The 15,773-nt window shown below is 36.1% G+C and overlaps 1 protein-coding gene across 1 annotated transcript in view; it reads left to right on the top strand.

Moving 5' to 3' along the window:
• Positions 1–15,773, top strand: part of KCNH7 (potassium voltage-gated channel, subfamily H (eag-related), member 7) — a 649,673-nt gene that overhangs the window by 445,482 nt on the left and 188,418 nt on the right. The window contains exons 4-5 of the mRNA XM_006867030.1: positions 3,504–3,932; positions 10,419–10,439. Coding sequence (XP_006867092.1) covers positions 3,504–3,932; positions 10,419–10,439 — 450 coding nt within the window. The remainder of the gene's footprint in view (positions 1–3,503; positions 3,933–10,418; positions 10,440–15,773) is intronic.

Raw genomic sequence — 15,773 nt, 5'->3', positions numbered from 1 at the left:
AGCAGATTTGCCTAATGCAATACGTCATTTGATCTCTTGACTGCTGCTTCCATGAGTGTTGATAGTTGATCCAAGAAAAATGAAGTTCTTGACAACTTCAATTTTTTCTCCATTCATAAGAATATTGTTTATTGGTCCAGTGAAAAATATGTATGTTGTTGTTCAGGATCAGGCAGTGTTTCATTCTGCTGTGCATAAGGTTGCTATGGGTTGATACTGACTGGATGGCACCTAACAACAACAACAACAAAGGATTCAGAATGGACAGTGGTTACACCACTCGATGGCACCTAACAACAACAAGAGCAATGTATATTTTTCAATGACATTAATTACATTTTTTTGTACTGAATCAGCATTCTCAGTATTTACATTCTGTTACCATTAGTCTAACTTCTCTGCCTCCCCTTACCTTCTCAGCGTTTCTTTGGGTTTGGCCTCAATATTTCAAAGAGCACTGTGCTCATAGATAATATTGTTTGTTTTATAAGTCGATCTATTATTTAATTGGAAGGTGACATCCAGGTGTATCTTGAGTATCAAGACAGTAATCTTGGGGATACTCTAGTCTCTACAGATCCTGTAAGTCTGGCCTTTTTTGGGAATGAGAAGTCCGGTCTATGTTTTGCTCCCATTCTCTCTGGGACTATCTACTGTATCCCTAATTAGAATGGGTGATAGTGTTAGTCAAGCATCGTCTAGATCTTCTTGCTCAGGATACATGAAGTTCTGGTTCATGTGGACTATAAATTCTGTAGATTAAATTTTTCTTTGATTTCTTTGGTTTTCTTTGGTTTCCTTTATCCTCTTTGCTCCAGCAAATACAGACTAATAGTTGTATCTTAGATGGCCACTCACAAGCTTTTTTTTTTTTTTTTTTTAATGTTTTAATGTGAATTATGTGATAGTTTACATGGGAGAGCATTAGTTTTACATTCATCCTATCGTATATCGTTTCATTGCCATGGTTACAATCCCCTCCATGCATCATCAATGAACCACAGCGTATACCCTACAAGCCTGCCCCCTGGTCATGAGCACACAGCCACTTTACCTCTCTGGGTTTAAAGTCCCCAGGTGCTCCAGCTCTCCACCTTATCTTCTCTGCTCCATCTCTGGCGTCACTGCTTCTCTGGGTAGGGTCCCACTCTCTGTTCTTCTCCCGTGATGGTCCCAGGAGGGACCTCTGCTCCTAGACTGAAAAGTTAATCACTCCCCTCCTTGCTACAAAATGTCTACCTTTACATTTCCAACCCTCACAAGCAGTACTGATAACAATTATTCACTATTGTATCACAAGAGACCTATCCACATTTCCTTTCATCAGCCCCACCTAGACAGATTGTATACTACTCAGTGGCTATTCTACCTTACCCTCTGGATCTAGGTTCCCTCTTGAAAGCTTGTAAGCCAGTCACTTCTTGCCTTTGTAACCCCCCCCCACACACACACACACTTTAGGTAGCCAATGTCCAAGTTGCCCATCCCTGTCTACTCTGTGTATGGAGGGGGGTGGAAATGATCCTTGCTGTAAAGATTTGTTCCCTTTTTTCAGCTACAGCATCCATTGGTGTAGGTCAAGTTCATCAAATTATATCAGATTACTCTTTTTTCCTTTTCTTTCTTCTAGTTGAGCTCTGATCATCCAGTCATTGAAGCCAGGTCAAGTGGGTATTATCTGCAAGTGTGGGTGTTCTTGCACACACCCTCTCTTCTTATCAGCTGGACGCTTCACTCTCCACTCTAGTCCTCTACAGCTATGTCACTGACTCTGGGACGAAGAGTCCCGAGGTCTTGCCACACTGCTGGCTAGCCAGGTTTCCCCCTGGTTCACAGGAGTCTACTGAAAGTTGTAGGGCTTAGCTTGCAGCTTCATTGCTGTTTTCCCCTCACTTCCCCTTATCGATGACAAATGTGGTCATCAATAAGAGTGTGTATTCCCATTGAGTCTTAATCTTGAAAGGGGATTTGCTCTTAGGGTACCCGACCACTTGCCTTGATGTCTCCTGGGTGAGCAACTTGCTTGTTCTTGTAGTAATCAGTCAGTCTGCCTATATTGTTTTGTATTTTTCCTGTTGGTCTTTCTTTCAAGAAGTAGCTTCTGTTCTTCTAGCCACTCTAAGTTGGTTTGCCCATCCTTTCAAGTGGAAATTCCCCACCTTTGAAGATTCTGGATGCTGCTCAGGATTCCAACCATAGTCTTATGTAATGCAGAGGCTCCTCAGGAAGCCTCCTTCACTGGGCACATTGTACCCCCATTTTAGGTATTCCCATCAGTTATAGGCAGAAGATGGACTTACAAGACTTCTATGTTGATATTTATGGCTATTCCTTTCTCTCCCCCTCCAGTGTCTATTTTATAATTGTATGCAAGGGAAACCGAGATTCAAAAGACAGCCAAGCATCTTAACATTATTTCCCCCCTTTTCCACATTCCAACCATGTCTCAATCCCTGTATTCCAGGGCCCTGTTTTTCCAAGGTTGTGTATACATCATTATTTACCTCTGTCCCACTTAGCCTATGCAAACCTGCCCAATTGTTCTCCCATCTGCTTTGTTCTTCCATTCCCCTCCTTCTTCTTGTCCCCATCCCCAGCATCCAAACTATCCTGTGTCTATTCCCTACCCTGTGCTCCACCTTTCCTTCCCTCCCCTCACCCCATGCCCCACTCCCAGCAACCAGCAAAGATAATGTATTTATAATAATGTGTTTATTAGCTGATCTTTTAATTTTCAATATAAATCTGTTAATATTAAATTTTGTGTACCTTTTTTGTATTATTCACTCTGAAACACCTTAAATAATAGTTAGTGTCTATTTGCATGTTTAAAAATAAGAATATCAGGTAAAAGAAATTCTTCTCTGCCATGCATCTTTTTTTGAAACAAATAGCCTTTGAAGAATTCCAAATGAAATGAGGAACCACTCATACTCAGTTTACTCCACTTTTATCCCTCATCCACTCACAATAGTGCCCAATAGACAATGATTTGTCAAGACAACTCGTTATCCACACTGTTACATCCATACAAGAGCTCACACATGCACACACAGTACCAATTACTTGTCTCTCTTTTTACATAGTGACTTATCCCTTGTTTTCCATTCTAAACTCTGCTCATTCCTCAAATTCTTTAGAAGGTGGAATATATAATGAATCTGTTTTTAATTAAAAATAAAAATTCTGCTGTCATCTAAATGATAATGTATTGTTACTGGATATACCTGACCATCAACAAAATGGCAAAGCAATTTTACAATTTTCTTACAATATAGATGAAATCATATTGCTCTCAGATTTTTTTTTCCTATAATATCTCTCATGTCAGCTTCAACTGGCCTACTTAAGTACTGATGAATAACTTCTTTACATGGTTTTAACCTAAGTCAACAACAGCTATTATGTTGGTAGTGGTGGTATTTGTTGTTGTTATTGTTTGTTTATTTAAAGAGATGTATTCTTTTATTTTATAGTATGTTCTTTCCTGTCTCCATTTGTAGGCAAACTTTTTGGGTTGAAGTTTCCTGGGCTGAGAGTTCTCACCTATAGAAAACAGTCCTTACCACAAGAAGACCCTGATATGGTAGTAATCGATTCATCTAAACACAGTGATGATTCCGTAGCCATGAAGCATTTTAAGTCTCCTACAAAAGAAAGCTGCAGCCCCTCTGAAGCAGATGATACAAAAGCCTTGATACAGCCCAGCAAGTGTTCTCCGTTGGTGAATATATCTGGACCTCTTGACCATTCCTCTCCCAAAAGGCAATGGGACCAACTCTACCCTGACATGCTGCAGTCCAGTTCCCAACTGACCCATTCTAGATCCAGGGAAAGCATTTGTAGTATACGGAGAGCATCTTCAGTGCATGACATAGAAGGATTCAATGTCCACCCCAAAACCATATTTAGAGACCGGCATGCCAGCGAAGGTACGTGTTTTTATATGGAAACATATATTAATGAGTATTGAAAGGCTATTTTCATACTGTTGTTTATTTGTGTCTTAAGGGAAGAAATGTGATGAAAGGTTACTTAAAATGTGAGACCTACATTCAGGATTGTTATTGATTTCCTCTTTGAACCCTAGTGAGTTATCTGGTTCCTTCTGGCTTCTGTGTCTGGGTTTCTATAATAGTATAACAATCATCTGCCCACCTCATAGTGTGCTAATTAATCAGTGCTTATTATGTGATGCTGTTAGGTAATAAACACTTGGCTCTCCAGCAAAAATCTTGCCCTGGACAAAAAATATAGTGTGCCTTCATAAAACTATTTTATTGACCAGCTCTTTTCAAAGATTGGGTATGCTAAATGAGTGATCAGAAACTATTAACTGATGGGATCAGGGCTAAATAGGGATTAAGGGAAATGTTTGGGGGTAGGGTGGAAATAAACTTGAACGTCCTGATCTCAACCAAAACCTACTTGAAAATCAAAATCAAATTCATTTTTTTCTTCCTGGACTTTTTATGTTCACATTCTTAAATTAGAAAGTAGTGAAAGTGATGGAGTCTATTTCGACTCATAATGACCCCATCTGACACAGTAGAACTGCCCCATAATGTTTTTCTAGGCTGTACACTTTATGGGAGAAAATCATCAGGTCTTTTTTCCCACAGAGTTGTGCAATGGGTTCAATCGCCAATCTTTCAGTTAGTGATCAAGCATTTAAGCAATTCAGCTATCAGGGTTCCTTATAGTGAAAGGGAAATGTATAAAAGGCTTTGTCAAAACTTGATTCACTGTTGGTACAATAATGGATAAAATGTGTGAGGTAATGTTAGTGCTCTACACACATTAACTCTCATCTAATTCTTGTAACAACTCTTTAAGTGCTGCCAGCCTCTTCTGACTCAAAGTGACTCTGTACAGGTTTCCAAGGAGTATCTGGTGGGTTTGAACTGCTGACCTTGCAGTTCAAACGGACCTTGCAATCCAGAGCTTCATCTTGCATTGCCACACCTGGAATCCCATAACAGCTTTAAGAGTTAGAAACGATTTTTTAAGCCCCATTTTAAAGATGAAGAAACTGATGCTCAGATATGTTAAATGAGTAACTGGATCAAGGTTATAGAACTAGTTCGTGTCAGAGACTGGATTCAAACCCAGTACTGCCCATCTTCAGAGACCACAATTCCGCTATGCAATGAATCCTGTGTGATTTTCCTTACTCATGCTACTTTATATCTTGCAGTAGCAGGGGTCTGATGAGCTACTGAACTTTCCCTAGGGGTTCTGAGTCTCATAGTATCTGATGCATTCCTACATTAGTCACAACATTCTGAATCCCAAAGTTTTGGATTCTTGAGATGCCAGCAGTTTCTGTGGCTGGCATCACTCCGGAGACTGCTGCCATCATACCCAGCTGTTCCTAGTTTTCTTTTTAAAATGAATCTGATCATGAGACTCCTTAGCATACCACACTAGGTGCTTTAACCATTGGCTACAGTTACTTTTCAAGGCATTTCTAGTCCCTGTTCTCCCCTACTATACACACTGTTCAAAACCTGCACAAAACTCATTGCCTTTTCCCAAAAATATATCATCATTTGTTTGCTTCAGTATTCTGCTCATTTCTTTGTTCTGACTAAATGTGCTTTTCTCTATTGTGCCTGTTGACACAGCTATTCATAGCTTAAGACCCAGTTCAAAAGCTACCTTCTCTCCCTAAGGGATCATTTCCCTCTTCCAAGACTAGAAGAATTAAATGATTTCACACCTGGGTGTGCAAAGCAGTGTTTATATACCAAGTAGCATTTATTACATTGTATTTTATTATTTATATTTGCCATCCCTGTAATGCAAGCAATTACATTACCATAAGCTCCCTCAGCACGGGAGCAATGGCTTAGTTAGTGCTGCACCCTTAGTATTCTCAGCCCAATTGCCTAATTCATGGCAGGTACTCAATAAATGTTTGTGTGATACAAGGCCATCCTGGTGAATTATGTTTCTAAACCACACACATTGGAAACTAATGAGTCATGGACACCATAAGAGACTGGAATTTAAGTGAGGATTTTAGGATTGAGTCATAGGGAAGGTTGCATCTTTATTTAAAGAGCACAGTGAAGTAAAGAAAGCAGAAATGGCAAAGAAAATTATTGGCAGGGAAAAAAGTAAAAAAGAAATACATCAATATCACAGAAACAGAAGGAATGGTATTGTGTAAATAGGTTTTAGAAGTTTATATGCAATGAAACAAAGTACAATAGGCTGAGTGCAAAACCGATGTTGTTCCATGAAACTATCACTCAATTCACAATAAAAGCATGTATGTACAAGATCAATTAACTCATCCATTTTAATTTGTTGTTCTAAGACAGTCAAAAGGAAAATAAAACCAAGAACAGTTCTCAAACTGAGTATCTTCTAAGGCTCTGTGCCACCTCGTGATGGGATGGGCAATATGTCCTAAAAGGATGAAATCTCTGTAATTTTGTCTTTGAATAGTGGTTCCTATTGACTGAACAGCAACAATTAAAAAGAAAAAAAAAAAATCAGTATGATCATTCAAATGGCCAACATAAGCTTTAGTTAGTCCTATTGGTGTGGTCATCTTTAGCAATCATGTAGACTTTTTTTTTTTTTAATGTATTATTATGACTTCTGTGATAGTTTACATGGGAGAACATTAGCTTTACATTCATCCTATCATAAATCATTTCATTGTCATGATTGCAATCCCCTCCATGCATCATCAACCAACCAAAGGGTATACATTACAAACCTGCCCCTCGGTGGTCAGCACACAGCATCTCTCCCTCTCTGGGTCTAAAGTCCCCAGCCTCTCCAGCTCTCCATTATCATCGTCTCTGCCTCCATCTCTGGCATCACTGTTTCTCTGGGTAGGGTTCCTCATTACACTCTTCTCTCTTGATGGTTCCAGGAACCTCCACTCCTGGACTGCAAAGTCAACCAGTCTCCTTTTGCTACAAAATGCCTACCTTCACATTTTCAACCCTCACAATCAGTCCTGATAGCAATTATTCACTTATTTACACCATCTCCTTTCATCAGCCCCACCCAGACAGATTGGATACTACTCAGTGGAGATTCTACCTTCCTCCGCTTCCTCTGGATCTAGACTCCCTCTTAAAAGCTTGTAAGCCAGTCCTTTCTTGCCTTTCTAGCCCCCTGTTTTGGGTAGCCAATGTCCAACTTGCCCATCGCTGTCTCCCGTCTGTACCAAGGGGGTGAGGATGATCCTCGCTGTAAAGATTTGTTCCCTCTTTTGAGCTACAGCATCCATAGGTATAGGTCAAGTTCATCAAATTGTATCAGATTACTCTTTTTTTCCCCTTCTTTCTTATTCTAGTTGAGTTCTGATCATCCAGCCATTGAAGCCAGGTCAAATGGGTATTATCTGCAAGTGTGGGTATTCTTTTGCATATCCTCTTGCTTCTTATCAGCTGGATGCTTCCCTCTCCACTCTAGTCTTCTGTGCCTATGTCACTGACTCTTGGCTCAGGAGTGCCCAGGTCTTGCCACACTGCTTGCCAACCAGGTCTCCACCCAGGTTCATAGGAGTCTATTGAACGTGGTAGGACTTAGGTCACAGCTTCATTACTGTTTTTCCCTCACTTCCCCTTATTGGTGACTGTCTGCTTGTGTATTCCCCTTGAGCTTTAGACTTGGAAGGGGGTTTGCCCTGAGGAAACTGGCCACTTGCCTTGATGTCTCCCAGGCTAGTAATTTGCTTGTTCTTGTGGTACTCAATTGGACTATCATGTAGACTTTTCAGAGATTGGCTTTAATGCCTAAAACCTGAATTACCATATAGTTATATTCAGGGGGTAAAAAAGAATCTTAAACCAATACAGTTTCAGTGCTTGGCACAGAATAAGCCTATTTTGACAGCAGTGCTGAGTAGTTTAGACAAGATTTTATGATTTAACTTTGCTCTTTTCATTTTTATGCTCTCTACTTAGTCCTGGTGTGGCACTCACTGTAAGATAAGCACTGAACTGCTAACCACAGTGTCAGCAGTTCAAACCCACCAGCTGTTCCTTGGAGACCCTATACAGGGTTGGAACTGACTCAACAGCACTTAACAACTTAGTGTACAGTTACTGATACAATGAAGTGTCATCTATGGGAAAGGATGATTTAATATTTTTGGATTTCTTGGCACAAATACTTTACATATATATTTGGTGCTAAGATTATCCTGTATTTCCTCCTCCTCCCAAGCTATGTTATTTTCTGAAAATACATCACTGTCTTACTGTGTTACAGATGTTGCAGTCAACCTGTGACTAAGACTGATAAATATAGAGGACATTTTGTACTTCAATTCTAGAGCAGTTTTAGGTACAAAATCACAGATTATTGTAGAATAACTATACTTCCTAAAGCTACATACTTCAATATATTTTAGAAACTTATTAGTAAGGACAGATGGAAAACTTTTAAAATAGATTTTAATTTTCTGAATCCATGTAACTTTTTAACATATTAAGTTACAAATACACCAAATTTTGAATTCAAAGTATTGTCTCCACATGCAAGGAGAGAATGTTCATTTCTACATATAGGCTATGTGTTTCTTTGCAGAACTTTAAGTATTTTGTAAATATATCAGTGAATAATATTTTACATGATTTTTTTTTCATTGAATTCACATTATTAAGTACCTAAGAACTGTTCTCAAATAATTTGTGATGAAAGACCTTATTTTTTTCTGAACACTCATGGACTCCAAAACATTTTTAATTATAATAAAAATGCATTACTAGAAAAATGAAATTTTAAGGAGAGATATACAAAAATTTTTAAACTGTATTTTTAAAAATAATTAAATCCAATGACATAAAATAACTGACAAATTTGTGTAAAGATTTTAAATGCTTGCTCTGATTTCTGTACTTGCACTGTCATGGAAGAGTGCCAAACAGATCTCAGCTAGCTTCAATACACACACCGTACACTGCCTTCTAATATCAAAGCAGCACTAAATATATAACACAACTTTTGGTTAGGTTTATTGTAATTTATAGATTATATAGATAGATAGATAGATAGATAGATAGATAGATAGATATATAGATATAGATATAGATATAGATATAGATATAGATATAGATGAGAGGATTTCAAAAAAATCCCTGGAAAAAATGAAATGAAAAGATAATGGAATTTTTCCACATCTTTTTGAAGCCCCCTTACATAAGCAGAATTAGAGTTTTTAAATACTTGCAAGCAGTTGTTCCTTCACTCCTAAATTTTGGAAATCTAGTTTCTTATCGAGGTACAAATTCTATATAATACAAGATCTCTCACTGTTAGTCTTCTATCCTCATTTGCTTTTCATGACTCCTCAAAGAGGGAATAGAGTTGCTGTGTGAGGCACAATCTTATTTGTGTTTCCTGTCCAAGACAATGTCCACTCCAGCAATTCAATAGTCCATCCTATTGTAATTGATTTCATTGTAAAATTTGAAATAACTATGATATATCCTAAGATTTTAAATATGCACAATGTTATTATAGATGCCAACAAAATGTTGAACAGATTTTTTAATTTTTTTTTAAATCTTGGATATATTTGAATGGATTTGACATGACTTCATTTATTTTAAACTTGTTTGTTTCAAAACTAGCAAAGCGTATTTTGTTAACAGCAAATATGCACCAAAGAGTCAGATAGTTAATCTCAAAATAAATCTGAAAACACTCAAGTATGAGACTTAGAAATTGCCTGTTTTAATATAAATGAATCCCTAAATATACACTGAATGCACTATTAACATAAATTAGAACACTCCATGCTACTTTTAAACAGTAAACTCTTTCACTGATTTTTTGCAGTTGTTTTTTGCCTAGAAAAGACTCTTTGAATTATGTTCTATTTTCAAATATGCATTGAAATGTATTTATGGGGAAGTTAATAAAATTGTGATTAATAATGCAAATAATTGCTCACTAAGATAACCTGTCATCTTAGAAACATTTTTTTTTTAGTGAAATAGGCTACATAATATTTTTTAAAAAGTACTTAACATGCAAAATGTTGTGTTGTCATCCTTTGTGTGTAGTCAACATAAGTGATTTATGAAGATATGCTAAAAATGGCTTTTGACGAGGTTGATTATTTTGATCACAATGAATACAGCTGGGAATATCTTCCTCCAAACTGTCACAATTATAAAGTCTGTATCTTGAAATCCATTTAAATTAAGTGAGATAAATATTTCCCATATTTAAGCATGAATATTTATTATCACAGATATTATTTTTAGTATATGCATTTTATTTTGTTGAATAATAGAAAATGTTAATTCCAATCAAATAGAAATTTTGTTTTTATATCCTTTATTCTGATTGTTTTTACAGAGGTAATTTAGTGTATAGACTGTAATTTTTGTCTTCTTTTTATATTTCTCTCTTTTTTATCCTTATATGCTCAAAAACAGACAATGGTCGCAATGTCAAAGGTAATGTACAAACACTAATTTCATCATCTGATGCTCAAAGTGCCCCTTTACTTGGCATGATTACTTGCCTGCTGTATGCCCTGTTCAATGCAACATCTCCATGCTGCCCTTAGCTAGTCCAGGTGCCTGGTGGAGACATCATGGCTTGATTTTGTTGGAGACATTGTTACTTTCTCAGTTAGATCACCAAGATGATTATGAGATTATTTTTCTTGCCAGGAGGGAGGGAAAGTGTTAGCCTAGACTGACAATCAGCATTTCCTACATATTTAAACCTTTTGGAAGAAACAAATTAAATATATTCCAATAGAAAAGGAATACATTGGCTTATTTCAGTAATGAAAAAAAAAATTAAATACAAGATTAAAGAAAATAAGCAAAGTATTACACGACAGCATCTCTTCACTTGTTCCTCTTTTGTTTCCTTAAAACTAGTTTCACGTTCCTGGATGGCAGGGGGTATGGTTTTAAGCTTACTGTAGTAGTAAAGTGTACATGCATGATAGTCATTTTCTATTTTTTATATTATATTTTAATCATTTTAACTGTGTCCTCTATTGGTCTGAAATCACTGGCATGACCTTCAGCGACCCTAGGATAATGTTTAAATGGGCAATTCCTCTGGATAAATAATTTGAACTTGGCTAAAAAAATTGAAGTTCACTTCTTTTTTTTACTATATCACAGCAGATACAAAGAACCACAAATAGAATGATCACATTAATCAAATTGAAAACTGGGCATAGGGTTTTAGCATAAGGCCATGCATGCTGCTGTGGGCATGTATATGGTGATAATTACTCATTTTGTGCATGTATGTTGCATGAACATGTCTCCACCAGTAACCATCATTACTTAGAATTCACTGTTTGGCCTTTCCATATGTCACTGGTACTCTGATCACCGTGTAGTGTTGTATATGATTTCTCAATTGTTTCCCTAATTAATTCATTGCTGGTGAAGGTTTTAAGTTAATAACACTTGAAACTGAAGATGTTTTCTGGTCAGCAGCCCAGGGCAATTTAAAAATAAGGGAAATTGTGGCTCCTTTCCTCCACTTTTAACTTGATATTGTAAGCAATTTTAAAAAGGGTCTATACAGACTTTTTTTTTCAACATTGGGATGAGGTTGTATCTGTAGGATTATTCTATTCCTGTCCACTTGACCACTGTGATTTCTGAAAATAAGTAAACTAGTGCCAACCATTAATTCTGTTTTTGATTTTATGTAATTCAAAATGCAACCTCAAGAAACCAAACAGATAGCTCTCACCAAACTTGCCTATTTGTGAAAGATGACTGGTTTTAGCATATAACCATTCACAATAAATTAGTAGACAATAAGTTTCCAATGATTTTTTAAATTCATTGAGAAAGGAATCTAATCTGTTTCAGTAAATAAAAAAATTGGACTTGCTTATCTTCTAAACTATTAATTCATCAAGTTATCAATCAAACTATGGTATTTTTTAAATCCCATAAATGAATTCATTTAAGCCAAAATCTTCTTTCATCAACCCCCCCCCTGTAAAAAGTTTTGATTTTTCTTACATATTATGAATCCCACATCAATTTTACAATAAAATTAAAAATATTTAGTAGAATCACCACATTAAGAATTTGGGGTTAGGAATCCCTGAACTATTCTAGAAAATGTTCACATCTTTATATGTATGACATTAAATTCCAAAATTGAATAAAACAGTTTTATTACGTAAAAGCTTAATAAAATTTTAAAGGTAAATAATCCCTCCAGGGTATTCATTATTTGTTCATGTTCTTGATTTGAAAGCTATTACACAGCTTTTAAGTGTTTGCACTTTTAAGATTTTCATAACGTAACTAATATACATGCATAAGGTTGCAATGAGTCAGTAACAACTCAATATCACCTAACAACAACAAAATTGGATATATATTAAGTGTACTTTTTAAGTTTTAGATTTATCTCTAAATAAGATTTAAATATAAGATTAAAATTTAATTTATACACTGTTTCATATGTAAGGTGCATGATTATGGTAATTATTTCAATACCTAATTCAACCAGAATTTTTTTCTTTACCAAAACAAAGTAAGTCATTTAGGAATGATGTATTTAGATGATCTTCAATATCATCTGATTTTTTTCTTTTCAGTTAAATCACTTTGCACAGGTAGTATGGGTGTCTTTAACTCTAGAGAAGGCCATTCTTTAATTTTCTTGGGAATTCTATTTTTAGTGATGGTTAGACAAAAAGCTAATCTAAATCATTCTTGCTGGAATCTAACTTTCTTTCCCTTAATTTATCCTTAGTAGACATATGTACTAGCTGGCTATCACTAATCTTGATGTGATATCACAAGATAAAGACAAAAAGTTGATACTCAATTTTCCCTCTATAATTAATCTCCATTTCACCTTCTAATTTAGGGTCAATTTTGTTTCCCTTTAACAAACTTCTTTGCATTTTGACTTCTTAAAATAGCACATCCAAGTTTTCATTTTAAAAGTATAAATCATTATCAAAGAGGTTTAAAAAATGAGTTCAGATAAATCACACATGCTACATATGCACATATGTATATATTATAGTTTTTAATATTTGCAAAGGAGCTCTGGTAGCGTAGTGGTTACGAATCAGGCTGCGAACTGCAAGGTCAGCAGTTTGAAACTACCAGCTGTTCCGCGGGAGAAAGATGACGCATTCTGCTCCCGTAAAGATTACAGCCTCGGCAGCTGTACAGAGACACTATGAGTCGGAACCGACTCCACAGCACACAGCAGCAGCAGTAATGCTAATATATGAAAGGAATATCTAATACCTCAGTCATTCTTGAACTTATTAGCCCCTCAAGCTTTGCATTTTTTTCTTATTCTACTTTTCAAACCACCAATAAAAATCTACATTACTTATCTAATTTAATAAATATTATTAATACAATTTTACCTCCTATTGCTTCCACGTCCTTATTTTCCCAAGTAATCCTGAACTTCTCTGACAATGGTATATTCAGTTCCCAACTTGTATATGAAACTGTCAATGAGACAGAAGCAAAACACCTCTGTAGATTTAGTACATCTTTTCTAATCATGAAACCTATCACTGACTCAGAAAAGACATCAATTGATCTAACATAGCTTGTTTCTGGCATAGCTTGTGATTTTTATAAACATTTGCAAATTGTTTTCAGTGGTAACAGTTAACTTCTATAAAATATAAGTTATGCAGTTTAAGTGATAATATGGACACTGAATATAAATAATTTATATTAAACAGGTTGCCTTATACTTATTGACAGTGTTGTTTTTAAAACATCAATTACTAAACACTGTATTTGAATTTTCTTTAATATTAAGGCACTTTAGCAATATGTGTTTCATTAAACTTCAGTCAAATAAATGCGTTGCCCTAAAGAAATTGTATATAAAGATCTCTTGACTAGAAAACAAGCTCATCTTATTTGATTTCCTTCTCTCCTGTTCCATTTAGCTTATTCCCTCAAGATAGTGATTCTAAGAAAAATGTAGCATTATTTAAAAAAAAAAATTTCATTACATTTCCAGCACCTTCTGAAAGAAAAGATAGTTTGTGTTAGCACATTCATTTGCATGATAAATGTAAATAACCATATCATGTAAATCTTAATTATCTTTAGTCTAAAATTCTTCCCAGCTATTGCTTTAGTCTCTAGCTTGATCTATAAATGTAGGGGTTTCTTTCAAGGCTTTGAATAGGTACCTACTGGTTTGACCCCATGCTGAGAACATGTATTTCCACATAAGAGCTACTGAATCAAAGTTTAGCAAGCTCCTCAGGTGATTTCTTCTCAATCCCTGGGTCATTCTTATGAATACAATTTTTTCCTTATGTGTACATAAAAATCTCCTGAGTATTGTTTTAAAATGTAGGTTCAATATTTCTGGGGTGGAGATGCAGATTCTCAGGATGAGTTTGAACCAGAATGCATGGATTTGAAGCCCTGATTTCTTTGTAGCTGGAATCTAGTCTAAACATCGGTAATATATTAAAGCTTTACCTGTATATTGGTTTAGTATACTTGATCACCTGGTTTTCCTGTTTTCCAAGAATCATGGAAAATTTACTCTGTTCATCTATTTTTCGAATATTTCTATAAAGAATATCAATTCCTCATATATATGAGTACTTTTGAGTTTTGTACCCCTTTCTGTTGAATCTATTACTTCCCTTGCCTGCTCTTTGTCTTTAAATTCATTTACCTTGTTTTCCAGATTATTCTCTTTTCTTTGAATGTTGTTGCCATCGAATCACTTCCTATTTAGAGCGACACTGTATAGGGTTTCCAAGAAGCAGCTGGTGAGCTTGAACCTCCGACCTTGTGGTTCAAACTGACTTTGCAGTCCAGTGCATTAACCACACCACATCAGGAGCCTAAATTCCATCTGTTCATGATCATTCTCAGTGAGGCTCCCTTACACCTTTAAATCTTCAACCAAGGCCTCTCTGAATATAGACATGTTGTTAAAGTGCGGTTGCATTAATCCACCCGCCTGACTATAGACATGGCGATGGTGGTGGTGCTGTGGTCAGAGCGACACTGGTAGCGTTTCCAAGGCTTTAAATCTACGGGAGCAGAAAGCCTGGTAGTTTCCAACTGCTGACCTTGACGTTAGCAGCCCAATTCGTACCACTACACTACCAGAGCTCCTTGAATATGGACATAGGAGATAGGAAATCCTATATTCTGATTTTTAGCTTTCATTTTTATTCCCTTTAGGCCTTATATTCTGCCTCCTTTGAATTTATAATCGATGACACCTATCAACAATAATCAATGAAATAAGGACATTGTTGATACCTAGTTAAGGTCAGCGGTTCAAAACTACCAGCCGCTCCGCGGGAGAAAGATGAGGATTTCTGCTCCCACAACGATTTACAGCCTCGGAAACCCTGTACAGGGTCGCTGAGTCGCAACCGACTCCACGGCACATAACAACAACAAACTATCACTGAACATCTGGAAGACTCTAAAATACGTCTGCAAATAAACATCTGTTTCAAAATAAGTTTAAAAGAAGCTTACTGATCTTTGTTACACGTAATGTAGTAAACTGTAAATGCCTAATCTAAGTAGCATGCCTGAATTATTTTGAGTAACATTTTTAAGTTTTTCTGAATTCTTTAAAAGCACAAATTTAAAATATAATCTAGATTAAATCTATAACACTGGGAGTTTTGTTGTGGGTATGTGTGTGTTTTAAACAGCAATTGTTCTCGCTCATATGATCTGAGAGTAAATAGACAAAGGCTCACAAAACAGGCTAAATGCTTTAGAGAAAGGAAGACCGCTTAAGGGAAATAAGACCCAATA

Source organism: Chrysochloris asiatica, unplaced genomic scaffold (assembly GCF_000296735.1).
Source record: "Chrysochloris asiatica unplaced genomic scaffold, ChrAsi1.0 scaffold00099, whole genome shotgun sequence".
Classification (NCBI taxonomy): Eukaryota; Metazoa; Chordata; class Mammalia; order Afrosoricida; family Chrysochloridae; genus Chrysochloris; species Chrysochloris asiatica.
Note: the sequence above shows the minus strand (reverse complement) of the source record. Positions and strands in the feature narration are given on the sequence as shown.